The following is a 19,835-nucleotide window of genomic DNA, read 5'->3' on the forward strand; positions in this document are numbered from 1 at the left end:
TGTGATACATTTATTTTTATTTTTATTGCTGACCAGAAACCTTTGAACGGTTGTGTATATATGCACGCAGCATACACATAACCTTATATTTCATGAATGCACCAAAATTGGTATCTAATATTATTTGTAACTTTCATTTACTTATTTTACCAGACTGCCAGCAGTAAAGGCATTTTCACATACAATGGATTAAAATGATCAAATAAAAAGATGACAACTCAACATAGTGAGATCATGTGACAGCAATTCAGAATACTATACTGTCTAAACACTTCCATACTGAGTACTGTTATATTTATCAGTAGTCATATTTATACTATTTTCACACTCTAGGCACTAGAGTGTATATTTAGTAGGCACTATGTAGTATAAACTGTACAGTAAGCATGTTAAATAAGTGAAAGAAACAATGGGAGAGAGAGTTTAAAAAACTTGTCACTGCAGGAAAAGTGAACATACTGTCCACTGTGTGTGTGTGTGTGTGTGTGTGTGTGTGTGTGTGCATGTTTATGTGGTTTATGAGGACACAAATTTGTATAATGACATGGGTATGACAGAGGTATTACAATATGAAGGTGGTTTATGAGGACACTGCCTATGTCCCCGTAATTCAAAAGGCTTAAAATACATACTAAATGGTGTTTTTTTGAAAATCTAAAAATGCACAAAGTCTCCTGTGAGGGCTAAGTTTAGGTGTAGGGTTGGTGTAGGGCAATAGCACACTCAGTTTGTTCCGTATAAAAACCATTACGCCTATGGAGAGTCCCCATAAACCACAAAAACCAACGTGTGTGTGTGTGTGTGCGTGCGTGCGTGCGTGTGTGTGTGTGTGTGTGTGTGTGTGTGTGTTATTGAAGGGATTCAGAGTCTAAACACTGTAAAGTCCATGAGTCAATGTGAGTTCAGGAACAGCAGACACATGTTCTTTCTTTCACTCCGTTTATTTCTCTTTTCTTCTCTCTAACTCTCATTTTCTAATGTTCTCTCCCAGAGGAACATTACTCAGAAGCCACTCTTAGATAATGAATTTCTCGGTTGTGATTCATTAAAGTATCAAACTTTTCTAAGACGTTTCTCCTAAAAATCTTTGGTACAATAGTTGACAGTGTACAGTACTGTAAGAGTATAGTGCATCTAATTAATAGAGATAGCAAATATCAGATAATGTTTGTTGACTTTAGATTCTGTACTTCTCCTCCACTTCACTTTTTACAGTAAAGAGTTGGCACAGATAGCAATGCCAAGGTTGTGGTTTAGATTACCAGGGAATGCATGAATTAATTAAATGTATACCTTGAATGCAATGTGAGTTGGTTTGGATAAAAGCGTCTGCAAATGCATAGATTATTAAGCAATGCTACAATTATTCAAATATGAATGCAAATTACCGACAGCATCTGATACTGAGGAAGGTTCTCCACTTCTCTCTGAAAATCAATGCTGACACAGATATTCTGTGATGCATTATGAGTGTACTGTAGATGTGTGTGTGTGTGCTGTTCCACTGCTTCCCTCAGCACTGAGGAATCTGCTTGCTATAATGAATGAGCCAATTTGACATATTTCCACAAACACACTCACACATGTAAAACCATATGTGCTCTCTCTCTCACACACACACACACACACCGTCGTCTTTTCCAGTGGTGACGTGTGACAGCAGGTTCCTGTTTGACAGGATTGTGCAAACCTGCTGAAAGAGTTTATCCAATCAGATAATAATGATTCACCACTGAGATCTAAAATATGAATGCAGCTCAGGATCTATAAACATCATTTACTGATAGATATACTGCTGTTCAAAAGTTCGGGGTCACATTTTTTAAAGAAGTCTGCTCATCAAGGCTGCATTTATTTGATCAAACATTACAGTAAACCTGTAAAATTATGAAATATTATTCAAATAAAGGTTTTCTATTTTAATATATTTTAAAATGTAATTTATTCCTGTGATGCAAAGCTGAATTCTCAGCATCATTACTCCAGTCACATGATCCTTCAGAAATCATTGTAATATGCTGATTTGCTGCTAAAAACATTTCTTATACTATTATCAATATTGAAACTCATGCTGCTTGATATTTTTGTGTAAATCGTAATTTGTTGAGGTTTCCTTGATGAACAGAAAGTCCCAAAGACAAGATTTATTTGAAATAGAAACCTATGTAAGATTTCTATATAAAAACAGAAATCATAAATAATAAAAAAATAAAAAAATATGAATGTCTTTAACGGTCACTTATGATCAATTTAATGCAATTTAAAGCATCTTTGCTAAAGAAAATTATTTATTTCTATAAAAAACAAAGAAATGAACAGCGTCTGTGGCATGAGCTCACTGAACAGATCATTTTGTCTTCTCTCGTTCACTCTCTGAATCCGCCACTTTCCCGCCCGGCTCTCACGCTGACGCAGGACTCTTTCCTTTAAGCTCTTACTCTCATTGTTCACTGTGACCCAAAGCACAATCTTCCTCTTCCACACACTTCCTGCTTCCTGATTCACAGGAAACGCTGTGCAGAGCCATTTCCTCCACTTATTTGGACTAATACAATCAGAATCAGACTCTTTCGTTCTCAAACACGTTCAATAAATATGTAGATCAAAGAAAATCTTTTCAACTCCACTGTGTGTGCATCAGAACACATCACATACCAATTAAACCCTGTAAGCATTACAATGTCAATGTGTCAGAAGTTGAAGCATGAATGCTAAATCTACCAGACCTCTATTCTGCTCTGATTTAATCTGATGGTTCAAATCACCAACCCATAACTCATGACCCCCACCCTCAGCCATTAACCAGACTTAAAGCGATAGTTCACCCAAAATGGAAATAGCTACTGTCATCAGACTTCATGATGTGGTCAAGCTCCAAAGAAAGACAAAATATAACCATAAATAATCCAAATGATATCACATCAAGCCGCACACACAGGACTAAATTTAAGATTTATGTACAGTATTTTAACTGCACAAAAATCCATTTAGATCACACAGATTCATAAACAATGCGTATTTGTCAGTCGTACATAAATGAAAGATTTTTGTTTTAAATACACAATAACCAGATTTATATATGTATCGTCAGTAAATCCAATTAGTTTAAATCTTAATATTGCATTGATTATTGCAATTGAATATCATTTGTTTCACAACTAGCTGCATTGACCCATGTTCATTTTTTGTAACTAAATACATTTTTTACAGTTTTATGCTGATTCAAAGCAATTTGAGTAATATGATTATTTAAATAAAATTAAATAGATCAAATAAACAATGCCACAATTTTGCATTACTTGTTTTATGTTAAAACCATGTGATCCAAATGGTTGGAAATTGTATATGCAATTCAAATACATAAATCTAAATTTATTTTTTAGCGCATACCAGTTTTTTTTTTTTTTTGTGATACTTTTTTTTGGAAAGACTTATGTAATGACTTAAATAATGACTAAAATCTAGTTTTAGGGTTTTTTTCTATTTATTATTATTATTATTTTTTCTAAAAACATTATGTATGTATATATATATATATATATAGTGAAATATTTTTATGATTTTAAATTTATTTTAATATATTTTACAGTTGTTTAGTTATTTTGTAACAATGTTAAAGCCTTTACTGGCACTTTCGATCAATTTAATACCTCCTTGTAGAATAAAAGTATTAATTTATTTCTTTCTTTCTTTTTTTTAAAAGCCCAAGCTGTAGTAGGTTACATGAGAGTATGGCAGTAAATCAACATGGCTACATCAGCAAATGTCATTTTAAGGGTCAAGTCAGAGAGGAATCTCTCCTGAAGGTGCCACCTGCACCGTTTCACTTCCATATTCTTGTAAATATTCCTAGGATAATATTCCTAATATTAGTAGTTGAAATCAACAGGGCCAAACTGGCGCAGTGGTCCGATAGAGATGTGATTAGAGGGACTTGAGGGGCATGAGGAGAGTGTTTGTGCAGCCAGAGGGTTTATCAGCTCCAAACACTTGCAGGATTTCCGGTTTGGGATTGTCCATCCAATTCCTGAGTTCCACAGGAAGCGCGGAATAAAAAGCAGGAGAAAAACGCCCAAAAGCATCTCATTCCTCGCCAGTCGGATCACGGGGAGCATCGAGATTTTGACCGCACGGTGCTCTTTATCAGAGAGAAGAAGAGTTTATAAGAAATGGTGGCCATGGAGAAGCGCGTCAGAGCGCGCGGCAGGTGGATCAAATGGCATCGAGCTCAGCGCGACATCACGTGATTTTATTAACAGGGTGAGTGTGCGAACGTGTATTTATATCTGCATGGGGATTTTCTTTGATTACACTTTCGGTAAGCCTTTGAACATTATATATGGAGCACTTCATATACAAATCAGTATGAATGATATATGAAATTAAAGTTTCATAACTATTTAAGCGGACGATGTAAAATTAGGCTGTTTTTGGAAACACTTAATAAAAAAAATAGCTAAATATGGGCTATTAAAGTTGAAAAACTTTTCATAATTATTAAAATAGTTTTAACGAAAAATAGTTTCTAAAATTTTAGAAGATGTGATTTGGGGAAGCTTTTAAAAAAAATGTTTTCAACATTTTATAACTTATAAAATTAAATTGTTTTCATTATATATCAAATATATAATTTTTTTTCATGATCGTGAAGACATGCGCAGGCATTTTAGGTAATTCATATTTGTCAAGCATTATTCATAAATTCAGTCAGGTAGTGACTAGTAGTGGCTGTCGTATTCATTTATTTATTTATTAACAGCAAATAATATTTGTATCTGGAAGTGGCGTTTTTTTTTTTTTTTGGAACTACTTTAACTTGTCCAAAAAGGATTAAAGCTTCATTGCGTTCTCTTTTATTTCCCCCGTTTATTTCTCGGTGTGTGAGCTGCTGCGGGTGACGTCACGCGGCGCGAGCGTGAGTGTTTCTCCCGGGACGTCCCGGTGAAGGAGGGGCAGTAGTGGTGAGGTTACCCCCCTGCACGCTTTGACAGTTGTGAGAGAACTGAGTGTGCAAAAAAACTCCTAAACACGGAGAGCCGAGCCACGGGAGGCGCGCGCAGGAATTGCCAGAGCGAGTTTGGGCACATGTGTGTTTTTGGACTATTTATAAGATTATTCCAGCCCTGGCCTCTGAGTTTGGTGGGAAACTTTGTTTTTGGGACGCGCTGGGGGACCAGTCTATTTCTTTCCCTTCTTACATCCACGCACGAGCGGTTAATCTCGTGGATACGAGTGATTCAGTGAGTCATTGTACACATATTTGATTTTAAATTGTTTATGTAAATTCATGCATGCATCATGCACTTCATTATTATTTATTTGGGCATGCATCGGCGTAGTACAGGTCATTGTGTGTGTTTGTGTTACTATAATTATAATTAGATTAGACTGAACTGGATCAACACTGGAATCTGTGAATGGTCGCATATAATGTTTTAGAGAAACAGCGCCGCCTGCTGGTCGTTTACCGATAAAGCGGTCAAACTGCATACTATACTTACAACAAACCATGTTCAGAATTGCATACTCCTCTTATTATTTTAATTATGTAGCATGCATACTGTGCATAGTTTGAGTAAAATACTCGCATAACCCACAATGCAATGTACTTGACTTGATCTTGTTTCCAGTGATGAATTGGTTTTTGCAATTGCTTTTTGAAACTATTATAAATGCATATTGCATTTTGTTTCACATACTACTGTTTAAGAGATAGTATGCAGTATATACTGCACACTAAGCAGTATGCTAGTGTTTCATTCCAAATATAAGCACACACACATTAATTATTTTTGTACAAATATCTGAAAATTCCTAAAACAAGATGCATTTACATGAGAAGGAAAATTAAATATCAAAACATCAGTGAATTTGTTTAAAAGAAGAAAAATATCTTACAACGTTTGTTCTTGTTTTAAGCCTAAATTCACTTAATTTTCATACATTTTTCAGAAAACAAGACGTATGTCAGTTTTTCGTCTCAAGTAAATGAATCTTCTTGATTTAAGAATGTTTAGATATTTTTACTGTAAAATAAGACAACTGTACACTTGTTGCTCTGTTATTGTGATTTAATGATGTTGATGGAAATGCTGGAAGTTTGCACCATTATATTTATTATTTATTCTTCCTTAAAATAATAGTTCACCCAACAATGGAAATGTACTCATCTTCAGGTCGTTCAAGATGTCTCTTCATCAGAAAAGATTTGGAGAAATTAGCATTACATAATTTGATCAACAAAGGATCCTCTGCAGTGAATGGGTGCCGTCAGAATGAGAGTCCAAACAGCTGATAAAAACATCACAATAATCCACAAGTAACCCACACCACTTCAGTCCATCAGTTAACATCTTGTGAAGAAAAAAGCTGCATGTTTGTAAGAAACAAATCCATTATTAAGACTTTTTTACCTTTGCTTCCAGCCGTCTGGATCAGGAGAGAAATACGCACAGATCAAACAGAGTTAACAAGTTAAAATTATCCAAAACAGTTTGATTTTGATGTGAGATGACAACAGTGAATAGACTTTTTCACTGGTGGAAGCATTATTAATGATTATGGACTAGTATTTTGTCCAGAAGCAATGATTAAAATGCTTTAATGATAGATTTGTTTCTTACAAACACGCACCTTTTCCCTTCACAAGACTTTAATTGACGGACTGTGTGGATTACTTGTGGATTATTGTGATGTTTTTATCAGCTGTTTGGACTCTCATTCTGACGGCACCCATTCACTGCAGAGGATCCGCTGGTGAGCAAGTGATGTAATATGCATTTCTCCAAATGTCATCTGTATCTTAAATGGCCTGAGGATGAGTACATTTTCAGCAAATTTTCATTTTCATTTTTGGGTGAACTAATCCTTTAAATATTTAATTGCTAATTATGATCCCTCATCTTGCTTGAAAGACTTATTTAGTGTAAATCTATTGGTGTTGCTGCATCACAGCACAATTATGAGATGCACAATGTGTTACACACACTGCTTTTCAGAGAGCGTGAGTCAGAGATCTGGCAGCATTTACATACGACACGTGGTAAGGGTTTACACATGATGGCGATCAGATGAATTGTGGGAGACGCACACATATACAGCATCTGTAACTGAAACAGCCTGTAGGTACGGACCTGTAGAAACCATTAAGCGTTTGGCAGGAGATCTGTATGAAAGTCATCCAGAAGTCCTAAACCCCTTTAATGCCTCATTGTGGTGTCGGACGCTCTGCGGTGGGCCGGCCAACTCAAAACAGACAGGTGAAAACACTATCTGACCCACAATCCTTAGGCTGTCAAACCTCACCAGTGCTTCTGTGGAAAGTGTTGTTATCTTAACAAATCTGATATTAAACAAACAGACGCACACACAGAAATGCTGTAATGCACCTGAGATGAGGAATCGCACACGATTAGCCAGCTACACACACATCTGCATAACTCCACTCATTTCAGCTGAATTTCTGTGATGTTAGCATGTTGCTAAGCTAACAACACAATGCTTAAATAAGCATAAAAATACAAATAGGCCTATTGCGTAAACTGGGTTAATTGTTAATTACATTAAGTTTTTAGCCATTCATTTTGGTGCTGAATGAAACACAAGTATATTCATAACTAATTCTCATTTCCTCCACCATCTTGGGTGTTTTTGTTTCTCATCTGTTTTGTCTACAAATGATACATGTGATTGTCTATTAGAATTTTGTAAAAAAGTATCTTAGATTAGAATGCAGGATAATAATGCTGCCTTTGTGTTAGCATATTGCTAAGCTAATGTCAATGCTTAAATAAGCATTAAATAGATTAAGAAACAAATTTAGGTTAAATACATTTTTAAACCGATTAACTATTAGGTACCCTTGTGTAAAAGAAATACACTGTAGCATACTTTTAAAAAGAGCACTTGAAATTTATAAACTTTAAACAAATATACTTGTTAACTGAATAATGCTTTCAGATGTTTAATTGCATGGTATTTGCAATTAAATGAAAATGTATTATATTGTAAATTTATATTAAATGCAGTTAGACTTTTTTATGTCATGTATTTAAATATATTTGTAATTACACATTTGCAAAGATGAAGTTGCAGTTTGGTCCATTTAAAATATATTAATTTTACATGTAGTATCAAAATAACACTTCAGTGAAAATTATAATCATGTACTTTACCTGTGTTTTAGTATGTTAGTCAATACATCAATGCAAGTGCACTTCTTTAAAGCACAACAAAACATAATTAAAGAATAATGATTTAAGTTGTACTTTAAAGTAAAATGTAGTGTACTTTAAGGAAGCCTAAGTGGCCTTTTATTTCAGTGCTATATTATCTGTAAATATATGCTTTTTTTTTTATATCCCCTTAAACTTTGAAGTACACTAAGTACACATACGATACAGCCACTGTAAGTGCACTTCTTTTCATTACAGTATGTTTTGGTATTTAATTACCAACACACACACACACACACATGTTGGGTTTCCATGTTTTATGGGGACATCCCATAGGCGTAATGGTTTTTATACTGTACAATCTGTATGTGCTATTGCCCTACACCAACCCTACACCTAAACTTAGCCCTCACAGGAAACATGCTGCATTTTTAGATTTTCAAAAAACTTTATGCTGTATGATTTATAAGCTTGTTTCCTCATGGGGACCAAAAAATGTCCCCACAAGATTAAGATTTACTGGTATTACTATCCTTGTGGGGACATTTGGTCCCCAGGACGTGATGAATACCAGGTGCACACACACACACACACACACACACAGGTGTGGTAGATATAATAGCTACAGCTTTAGGGTTGTTGTCAAAAGCTCTCCGGGGAACACAGAGATCTGTTTTACACCACGCTCTAAACCTGAACTCATTAAAGCAGCAATAACCTAATGATTACTGTAAGCTCTTCAAGATGAGAGAACACACGTGTGTGTACATGCTCACATTCAGATCAACCCACGAAGAGAAATTATTTTTAACATAGTTGGCTTTGTGAAGAAATAGATATTTGTACATGCATGTGTGTGGCAGGACAACGTTGTTTCAGTAATCAGAGCCATGTTTTTAATAACATGTTTTTATGAAAATAATATTCAATACCTGTATAACCTGAAATCTTCACGGAAACAGAAATATCTGTTTTCATTACACCCAAATAAAAATTACATTTTAGCTGCATTATGCATTATATTATAATCTGACTGATTTCACTTTTAAATCAACCATACCGTTATAAATGCAAACGTGCAAGTATGTGTGTATTTACACAGATTTCTCAGAATGTTTATGTTCAGTTCAATCCATTATGACAAATGCACTTCTTAATGATGATTAATTGTCTCTGATTCTCTGCCTTTAAAATGCATTAACTCTCTCTCGTTTAAACATGAAACGGGTCATATATCTATCTATCTATCTATCTACAGGTAGCTGATAGAGTTGGTTGTACCTGAGGTGGACACACTCACCTGAGCGAGCGACAGATAGACAGACAGCGAGAGAGAGAGAGATGTACACAGTGGTGCTGCTCTCCTCCTCTTTGTTTCTCCTGCATGTGACCTGCACACCTCAGATTCACGGTCACCACGGGTAAATGCACACACTGTAGTGTCAGGAAATGTCAATTCTCATGCTTTAAGGCCTCAGGGGTCAATATAAGGTTAAAGGTCAATGCATGTAATAGCAGCTAATTACATCAGACTGTCATGTCCAGTTACAACTGATGGACAGAAAAGCTTTTGGTGCAAAAACAATATGTACACATCTTCATTTTGTTCAAAAGTTTTCACCCCCCGGCTCTTAATGCATGTTTTTTCCTTCTGGAGCATCAGTGAGCCTTCTTTAATAGTTGCATATACCTTAGTTGTCCTCCGTGTGAAAAGATGGATCTCAAAATCATACAGTCATTGATGGAAAGGCTTCAAATACACAAAAATGCTGAAAATCCAAAGAATTTGTGGGAGCTGAAGGATTTTTCTGAAGAACAGCAGACAGTTTAACTGTTCAGGTCAAACAAGGGACTCATGAACAACTATCACTAAACAACAACAACAAAAAAAAAACAGTTGTGGATCATTCAGGTAACAACACAGTATTAAGAATCAAGGGGATGCAAACTTTTGAACGGGGTAATTTTTATAAATTCAACTATTTTCTCTTGTGGACTATGTAAACATCTTTTATGTCAAATATCTTATTCAGGTCAGAACTAAATAATAACATGCATTTTGTATGATCCCTCTTATTTTGGTAAAATAATTAACATTTTACAGATTCTGCAAGGTGTATGTAAACTTTTGACTTCAGCTGTATATACATACTACTGTTTGGGGGTCAGGTTTTTTGTTTTTTACTTTTATTCAGCAAGGATGCATTAATTTGATCAAAAGTGACAGTAAATGTATTTATAATGTTATGTTTCTCTTTCAAATAAATGCTTTCTATTCATCAAAAAAGCCTGAAAAAAAGTATATCATGGTTTCCACAAAAATATTAAGCAGCACAACTGATTTCAACATTGATAGAAATGTTTCTTGAGCAGCAAATCAGCATATCAGAATGATTTCTGAAGGACCATGTGACACTGAAGACTGGAGCAATTACATTTTAAAATATATTGAAAACAGTTATAATTTTTCATAATTGTACATGTTTTACTGTATTTGTGATCAAATAAATGCAACCTTGGTGAGCAGAAGTGGCTTCTTTCAAAAACATCAAAATTTTACCAACCCCAAAGTTTTGAACAGTAATGTATATATAAGCAGTATTTGTGTGTAGAAGTGTGTTTGTGTATAATTGTGTGTGTGTGTGTTTCAGGAGGAGAGTGTGTGTTGGAGATGCCTGGAGTCATCGTGTGTCTTACAGCTCAGAGTCGTTTCTTCAGCCCGTACACAAACCTTACATCACCATGTGCCAAAACCACCGCATGTGTAGCACGTACAAGTAAGAACACACAAAACACATCAAAATACACGTGACCCTGGAACACAAAACCAGTCTTAAGTGTCATTTTTAAAAATTGAGAATAAATCTGAAAGCTGAATAAATAAGCTTTCCGTTGATGTATGGTTCGTTAGGATAGGACAATATTTGGCCAAGATATAACTCTTTAAAAATCTGGAATCTGAGAGTGCAAAAAAATCCAAATATCGAAAAAATTGCCTTTAAAGTTATCCAAATGAAGTTCTTAGCAATGCATATTACTAATCAAAAAGGAAGTTTTGATATATTTACGGTAAGAAATTTACAAAATATCTTCACGGAACATGATCTTTACTTAATATCCTAATGATTTTTGGCATAAAAGAAAAATTGATAATTTTGACCCATACAATGTATTTTTGGCTATTGCTACAAATATACCCCATCGACTTAAGACTGGTTTTGTGGTCCAGGGTCACAAATTATACTTCATAATGTATCAGTGTTTCACTGGACTGTGTTTTTTACAGGACAATCTACAGGGTTTCCTACAGGCAGGTGAGCAGAGCAGCTCCTAATGTACACATTTACCCAGAATGCTGTCCGGGATGGCGACGCATGCATTCACACAACTGTAATCAAGGTAAACGGACACCATACTGCATATAAATGAGCCCTAAATGTGTTTTCTCTTGGATTTATAACTGCATGTGTGTTTGTGTGTGTTTTTACATATGTTTCTCTCTCTAGCGGTGTGTGAGCAGTCTTGTGCAAACGGAGGCTCGTGTGTAAGGCCTAATCACTGTTCATGTCTAAAAGGATGGACGGGACGATATTGTCAAACAGGTACTTAAAAACACACACAAATGTTCATTTACAGTTATGCTTATGGCACATGCTGTATAAATGGTTGCATACACAAAGAATTGATTTCCATGGACAAAACCAACAAATATACATATACAAATAAATACAAACACAATTTGAGTCTATAGTTTTGCTTTGTACATTTATTTTAAAGGGCTTTTTTTGCTGTTTGGTTATAATAAATACACACACACACACATATATGTAATTAAACACAAGAGCAAGAAAAGCCCTGTAGATTATTAAATTATTTATTATTATGTAAATATTAATATTTTTGAAATATTTTAATATTTTATATATATATATTTATTTTATATATAACATTTAAAATTATATTTATAAAAATAAAAATAGTATTTAATATTATTAAAACAGGACTTTTCTTGTTATTTTATTATTTAAAAAATCTTAATTTAATTAAAATTTTATAAAATAGTAATAAATATATAAATAATTAAAATATTTTTGTAAATATATAATTATAAAAAGCTTTGAAATGTGGTTTAAGTGTTGAAAGTGGTTATGAGAAACGTCATTTTGACGTTTTAGTGCAAGAAAGCTTTACTATCATTAAAAGTAGGCTTTGGTGGAAAAATACTGAAGATTTTATGATAACATATTTCTAAGACATATTTCAAAAGCCGTCTTTCTCTGTCAGATGTGGATGAGTGTAAGGAAGGTCATCGCTGCTCACAGAAGTGTGTGAATACGGTGGGGAGTTATCGGTGTGTGTGTCAGGACGGATTCAGTCTGGCCGAAGATGAAATAACGTGTTCTAGAATTCCTGCTCCCTCCCCGCCGCCCGCCGGGCCTCCAAAAGCAGACGATCGCTCATCCAGAAGCCATGCTGGTAAGACATGTAGACATTATCATCAACCGCAGACATACTGATGTAGAGACCCATCATCCACACTGGCTTAACACTCAGACTCAGAGTAATAGATACAAGAACGATGAATCCCCAGACAGAATTTCCAGACATGAATTTCTTTACAAATTTTTTTGTCCCCAACTTAACATTTTATTTTTGCAAATCAATTTGCTTATTTATAATACACACTACAGCTATATACTTTGTTTGTGACGATATCAGGACATAAATTACATACGTTTAAGTATGCAAGCATTGGGACACATTAAATGCACCACACTGTTCGTATCTGGATGCATTAGCCTACAATACATCATAAGTTCATACATTTATAAACGGTTTCGTTCCCACATTCCTGACCACTTTTCTGCAACTGAAAGTGGGAAGAGGACAGTCTCAGATTCCCACTTTTCCATTGCGCAAGGCATTGTGGGCAATATTAAACCAAAAAGCATGCACAGATGCATACTTCTCAAATCCCCTGAAAATCCCAGCACTTTTACATACTGCTTTCAAAAGAATAGAGACACGCTTATTCTAAACTTGCATACATCTTCAGACGAATAGTACATAGTAAAAATGGTATTAAGTGGTACTACATTACAGTGTCAGAAATGTGTATTTGTGGGCTTTTATACCGCGGTATATGAGTGTGCCCCCTGCAGGTGAAGCCCTGACCAGCCTCACGGTTCATTATTACTTTTGGTACGCGCTATGCCACTCTCAACTCGTACCGTGAGTAATAGTGCACTGTGACTGGTGACCTCAGCAACAACATACAAACCTGGACCACATCCATCTGAAAACCACAATAACAGACCCGCTGAACAACACCCAGTGGCTCATTCAACAACAGCACGCGGTTTCCTTACAAATACAGTCTCTCTTATTGAGCTTCTTTGTTAAGAGCATAATGTCATTTCACTTTGTGGAGTTGAATTATATTTCTTCAACAGATCTTGACAATAATTTTTTTCCCCTCTAGAAATTAATTATACATATTGTAATAAAATTAAACATTTTACTACATAAAACAAATATTAAATATATATATAATGTAAAAATGATAACTACACTTTTGCTTGAAATTATAGTTGTTATTAATTTTTAATATTATTTATTATTTTAATATGATTAAAAGTGATTCATATTTTGAATGGATTTTATTTTAGTTTAAGTTTAATTTTAATTTTTAATTAATAATTTTGTTATGTGCTTTTGTAATAATAATAATAATAATTATTATTATTATTTTAAACATCACTATTTAGGCTTAATTTATTTTTCTTTCTGTTTTAGTTTTAGTTAGTCTATACAACAACTAATCGTTTGCTTGAAAATGACAGCATGCAGAACAAGTGTTATTTTAATATTATCATAAATGTATGTTATTAATATTTATTAATAAAAATTAGCTTTAATTTTTATATTTTTGGTTTTCATTTTAAGTATTTAAAAAAAAAATTAATGTGTGTATATATATATATATTACAATTTACTATTTAGATTTATTTATTTATTTCTATTTCATTTTTACTTTTAATTTTACTTAATCTATTACAGTTAAACTTTTGCTTGAAGATTATTATTAATATTATTTGAATGATTATTTAATAATTATTTTAAATAATTGTATAGATTTAAAATATTAAATAATATTAATAATAAATAGTCAAATAGTTGTAAATTGGAAATAGTCATTAATATTTTGAATTATTTAATATTTATTAGTGCTGTCAAACGATTAATTGTGATTAATCGCATTCAAAATAAAAGTTGTTTACATAATATCTGTGTGTACTGTATATATTTATTATGTATGTATAAATACACATGCATGCATATATTAAAAAAATATGTTATGTTTATATTAAATATATTTATAAATAATATAAATTATATGAATATACATATATGTATGTAAATACATATTTTCAAAATATATATACATGCATGTGTGTGTATTTATATATAAATAATAAATATACACAGTACACACACATATATTATGTAAAGAAATTGTTTTATTTTGGATGCGATTAATCACGATTAATTGCTTGACCGCACTAATTTGAATATTTTCAGTTTTCATTTGAAGTTTAGTTTGTCTCTCGTTTAGTTTTTCTTTTATATTACTATTTAGGTTTCTTTGATTTCTTTTATTTAAGAGTTAGTTTTAGTTCAGTTGTTATTTATTTCATTTTAGTGCTTTAACTTTCCTAAGATGAGATGTAAAAGTTTAATTTAGTTTTCACGTAATATTTATTTTTTGTTTCAGCTTTATTCCAATTAACAAAAATGTTTTAATAGTTTCATATGAAACTTATTTTGAACTATAACAACCCTGTGCAGAACGAATCACAGCTGATGTGCTTATACTTGTCAGCCTAGTGATGTTTCTTTCAGCTGAGAAGTGTCTAATGTCTTTATGAGAACTGTTGAGCGTTATCCTCAGTTCGTCTGTCTCTCTAGTTTGCCAAAACTTGCTTGTGTTGGCAGCATCTCGCTCCTCTCCTCTTTTTCTTTGTTTCTTCATTTTTCTCTCCCTACACTATTTCAAATCTGTATGCGAATTAAAAATAACAGCAGGATCAGAATCTCCTCCGGCCCTAGATAGTCTTGTTTCCTAGCGACAGGCTAAAATAATCACCACTCGTTCTGACTGCTGGCCGGAGCTCAAACACACATTCCTGGAGTTTGAACAAGAGCACATTTCTACGTCTCAGCTATAATGTCTGGATCCACGCTAGTAGTAAGGACACCGAAATGTTTGGTGAAAACCTTGTTTCTGTAGGGAAACACATTTTAAAGAAAACCTTTAAGTGACCCTGAGCACCAGTGTGGTTGAGTTTGACCCGGAGTCACACTCACACATCAGCATCTGTCTGTGGGACGTCCGCTGGGGCTCAAGGTGTTACATGTTAAATACATGTTAAAGGCAATGTGTGCATGTGTTAAAGATATGTTTAAGTCATTTAAACATGTCTTTCTTGCATTGTCTGTCTTTTTTATTGTTGGACTAAACTTGCTGATTTTGCACATTTTTACACAAGTGGAATGAGACCGTATTTTTAACTTTGGCTAAAAAATGACATTCCTTCTCTTTAAGTGAATTGTTGAAATCTAAAGAAACAGAGAAATATATGGAGAAAGAACATTGCTCTTTGCCCTTATCTCTAGTTATAATGTCATTCTGAGCACGTAAATGAATGTCCAAATGCTCTGTTGAGTTTATGGGGTCCAAATCCTTTTGTAGAGGCCACTGCCAGACACCATTTGTAGCTGTTGTTCCCGCTTTCGCTTTGGCTCGATCTGTAGCTCGCATTCCAGATCTATCAAACTCAGACTGCTGGGGGTCACTGCTTTCCCTCACACAGCGGCTCTCGCTCGCTCCCACGTGTCTTCATAACACCACACATCTGGGACAGATTGACTGGGTTTCAGTGTGTGTGTGTGTGTGTGTGTGTGTGTGTGAGACCCATTGACTAGTTTTTAGACTGCCAAAACATTCCGAATAACTGCTAAGGGGCGGGGCTTACTGGGCTGAGCTCTGATATGACTGGGTGTCAATCACTTCCATTCACAAAACAGCCAATCACAGTCATCGGTTATTCTTTTACTAGAGCTTATGATGAAATTTGACCTGATTTCATGTACAGTGGGGTGAAAAAGGGATTTTCTCAATTTAACCTGGAAATGAAGAAAGTTGTAGGTTTTTGACTCATTTTAAGCAAAGAAACATGAATTTGATTAAATTATTTTGTTGTCCTTCTTGGTCACAAGTAGCAAATTAGTGACATGTGACTATTTGCAAAGATGGCCAGATGTTCCTGCTTCCACTGAAGCAAAAGATGTTCTTTTAGACAATTCACATAGAAGAATCAGATTTTATGTTACCTTGAGTGCTGGTGTTATTAAAGCAATAATATTTAATAAATAAATATTTAATAAATTGTTTAATAATTAAAAACGAAATAAATAATCTGATAACAAATAATTAACTAAATCAATGCATCATTTTTTATAAATAATTTAAAATAAATATATATATGAATAAAATATATGAATACATATTTTGAATAAATAATTTAAGAAATTAATAAAATGCATTATTTAGTAAAATAATTTAACCAACAAAAGCATTATTTCTTTAAAAAATAATTATAAAGCAATATTTCATAAATAAATGTTTATTAAATTGTTTAATAATTCAAAACTAAATACATAAATCATCTGATAACAAACAATGAAATAAATCAATGCATCATTTTCAATAAATAAATAATTTAAAATAATCATAAATAAAATACATGAATAAATATTTTAATTTAGGAAATTAATAAAATGCATTATTTACTCAAATAATTTAATCAACAAAAGCATAATTTCTTTAAAAAACAATAATAAATTAAATATAATTGTAATAATATAAAATTCAAAATAAAACTTAACTAAATAAATTCATATAAATAAATAAAAAAGTTTAACCAAAGAAATAAATGCAATTTTTAAGTTTAAATTATTTTGTGGTTAATATATACTTTGTATTAAATAAAAAAAATATTTCCTCTAGTGGTCTCAGACTTTTGGACACAAGTGCATATTAAATTATTTGCATCACATTCTTGCCAAACCTCAAACTTTCCTGCTTTTCTCACCCCCTCCACTCATTCTCTCTCTTTCTATTTATGTCTGTCTTTTTATTCATCTGTGCTCTTTGGTCTGCTCTGGGATCGCTATGGATATTAATCACAAATACATGAAAGCAGAGAACATGCAGAAATCTAACATAAAACAACAGTGCTTTCTGGAAGTCTTATAAAAGCTCTCAGTCAGCTTGTGTGTTTGCATGTTGCTTGCTGAATATAAGCATTATTTGTGTTCAAAGGATCTTAAAACATCAAAAATAGAGTTGTGTGCTGCATTACAGGTTTTAATTAAGGCTGAATGCCTGTGTGTGTGGCCCATCTCTAATTTCTGTGTGTTTTTCTTTTGTTCTTAAAGGTGGAGGTTTGGGATTGGTGGAAAATGTTACAGAAGAAGTTCAGATCCTTAAAAACAGAGTGGAGCTCCTCGAGCAGGTCTCACACGCGCGCGCACACACACACACACCCTCGGGACACATCCCACTTCAAACGATGGGAAACTGTAGCGCGTTTGCCAAAACAGCTTACTGGTTCAAAGCCTCACTAATAGTTTAATTAAAAGCAGTAGTGAAGCTCACACATCACAGATTCTTACGCATTAAACACAGGCAGATACAGGTGACCGTTAACTGCCTTTGCCGGTCAGAAAAGAGTGTGTTTGGCAGATATTGTTTGGAAATAACAATTACAACACTTGCAGCACACACTCATTACCTCACAGAATTGAAATGGAAACAAAACAATACTCACTTACTGCAGAATATGCACTAAAAACGGCCTAAAGTTTCAATTAAATAACAGTTTGTGACTGTATGAAATGTTATTTTAGCATTACTGATATAATATTGGTTTTAAATTACATTTATATTTTATTTTCATTGTAATGTTATCTGTTTAGTATCATTGAGATACTATTATAGTTTTTATTAATAGTTAGGATTTTTTTATTAATAGTATTTGTTTTCCATTTTAGCTCATTTTTTGGTAATTTGTTTATGCCTTTTTAATTAATTTTAGTTTTTTATATGTCTACGTAGTTTTTATGAATGTTTATTTCAATCTTAGTAATTTTAGTACATTAAGTTAAACTTTAATTTCAAATTTTACATTTTAATTTTTTTTTTTTTTTTTTTTTTTACATAATGTTTATTTCAAATAACAACGTTTTGTTTAATGGTTTATTTGAGTTAATTTAATAATCCTGCAGTGCATTTGTGAATTTTGGAGATTGTAGTATGTCATCCATGCATACAAAAAATCTGCAAAAACATACTGCAAAAATAGTATATAGTATGCTTAATCTTTTTTACAGCATTTATTAATCTTTGTTAAAGACGATTGTTCATGTTAGTTCACAGTGCATTAACTAATTAACAACTTTTGATTTGAAAAATGTATAAGTAAATGCTGAAATTAACATTAATACAATTAATAAGTGCTGTAGAAGTATTAACTATTGTAAGTACTACTAGAAATTATCTCCTCATATTTGCCATTTGTAAAGTTATGATTTCAGTGTCCTCAAATGTTAAAAAAATAAACCTTCTTTTCTGTAGAAACTGGAGATGGTTCTGGCTCCCTTCACCACGCTCTTCCCCTTGGATGGTATGGGAGACACTAACAGCTTCCTGCCTGAGAGGAGCAACTTCCTGTCGCATTCTCTCCAGCAATTAGACCGCATCGACTCGCTCAGTGAGCAGGTCGGATTCCTGGAGGAGCGTATCGGAGCCTGTAAGCATATATTTGTGTGTATGTAACTTATCTGTACAGTCCGTTTCAATTGATAAAATAACAAACACATCTTTATTAGGTGCCTGCCAGGAAAACTAGACGATCAAAGATGGGCTGGATCCTCTGACACAAGTCACAACCACACCCTGAACCCCATAAACATGTTCAAAAGCATGTAGGGACTCAAAATGTCAAACACACAAACTCCTGTTTGGCTACAATTGAGTTTTCTGGCACATGAGCTGGTGCTTGGATATTTTGTCATATTTTTCTATGTATTTCTTTCATTTAATTCTTGGTGTAAGTGCAGCTGTATGGTCTGGAGAAAAGTAAATTTACATATTTATATGTTCATGTCCTTCCTGAGTATTGCTATTGGGAAAACAATACAATATTTTTTTTTGTATCATTTTTATGTTTACATTTTTGTAATAAAATTGCTTAAACTTTAAATGTTTCTTGAGTTGTTGTTCATTAAGTTCACAATTTGTACAACATTGATTATCTGTGGTTTATAATTCTATAGTTTGGAGAAAAAAATTGTTCCAGAAGTTGCTTTTACTATGGAGCTACAATAGTTTCAAAATCAGTATATTTATAAAATATGCAAACTAATTTAATTCACCTAACTTACATGTTACGAGTTGAATTCCTGTTTGTAAATATATAAGCTTATTTTAATGTGAATTAAGCAGCTGTGAATAATATTTTCTAAATATATTAAGCCAAGTATGCAAATGTTCAACCAAATTTACATTTTACAAAACATTTTTCCAAATTATATATT

General features: G+C 33.2%; 1 protein-coding gene across 3 annotated transcripts; it reads left to right on the plus strand.

Annotated features, from left to right (window-relative positions):
- The first annotated feature begins 4,080 nt into the window (after positions 1-4,080).
- LOC306862532 (epidermal growth factor-like protein 7) lies at positions 4,081-19,499 on the plus strand. Of its 3 annotated transcripts, none has more exons than XM_079405378.1 (9): positions 4,081-4,260; positions 9,433-9,595; positions 10,826-10,951; positions 11,461-11,573; positions 11,681-11,776; positions 12,459-12,650; positions 17,676-17,752; positions 18,874-19,048; positions 19,128-19,499. In XM_079405378.1, exons 2-9 carry the CDS (start codon positions 9,516-9,518, stop codon positions 19,145-19,147), a joined length of 879 nt encoding a protein of 292 aa, XP_079261504.1. In that variant the 5' UTR covers positions 4,081-4,260; positions 9,433-9,515; the 3' UTR covers positions 19,148-19,499. The 3 variants fall into 3 exon arrangements, with proteins under 3 accessions (XP_079261504.1, XP_079261506.1, XP_079261505.1); XM_079405380.1 differs by having other exon boundaries at positions 4,093-4,961; XM_079405379.1 differs by lacking the exon at positions 4,081-4,260 and adding an exon at positions 4,927-5,240.
- The last annotated feature ends 336 nt before the right edge of the window (positions 19,500-19,835 follow it).

This window comes from Barbus barbus, assembly GCF_936440315.1.
Source record: "Barbus barbus genome assembly, chromosome: 43".
Lineage (NCBI taxonomy): Eukaryota > Metazoa > Chordata > Actinopteri > Cypriniformes > Cyprinidae > Barbus > Barbus barbus.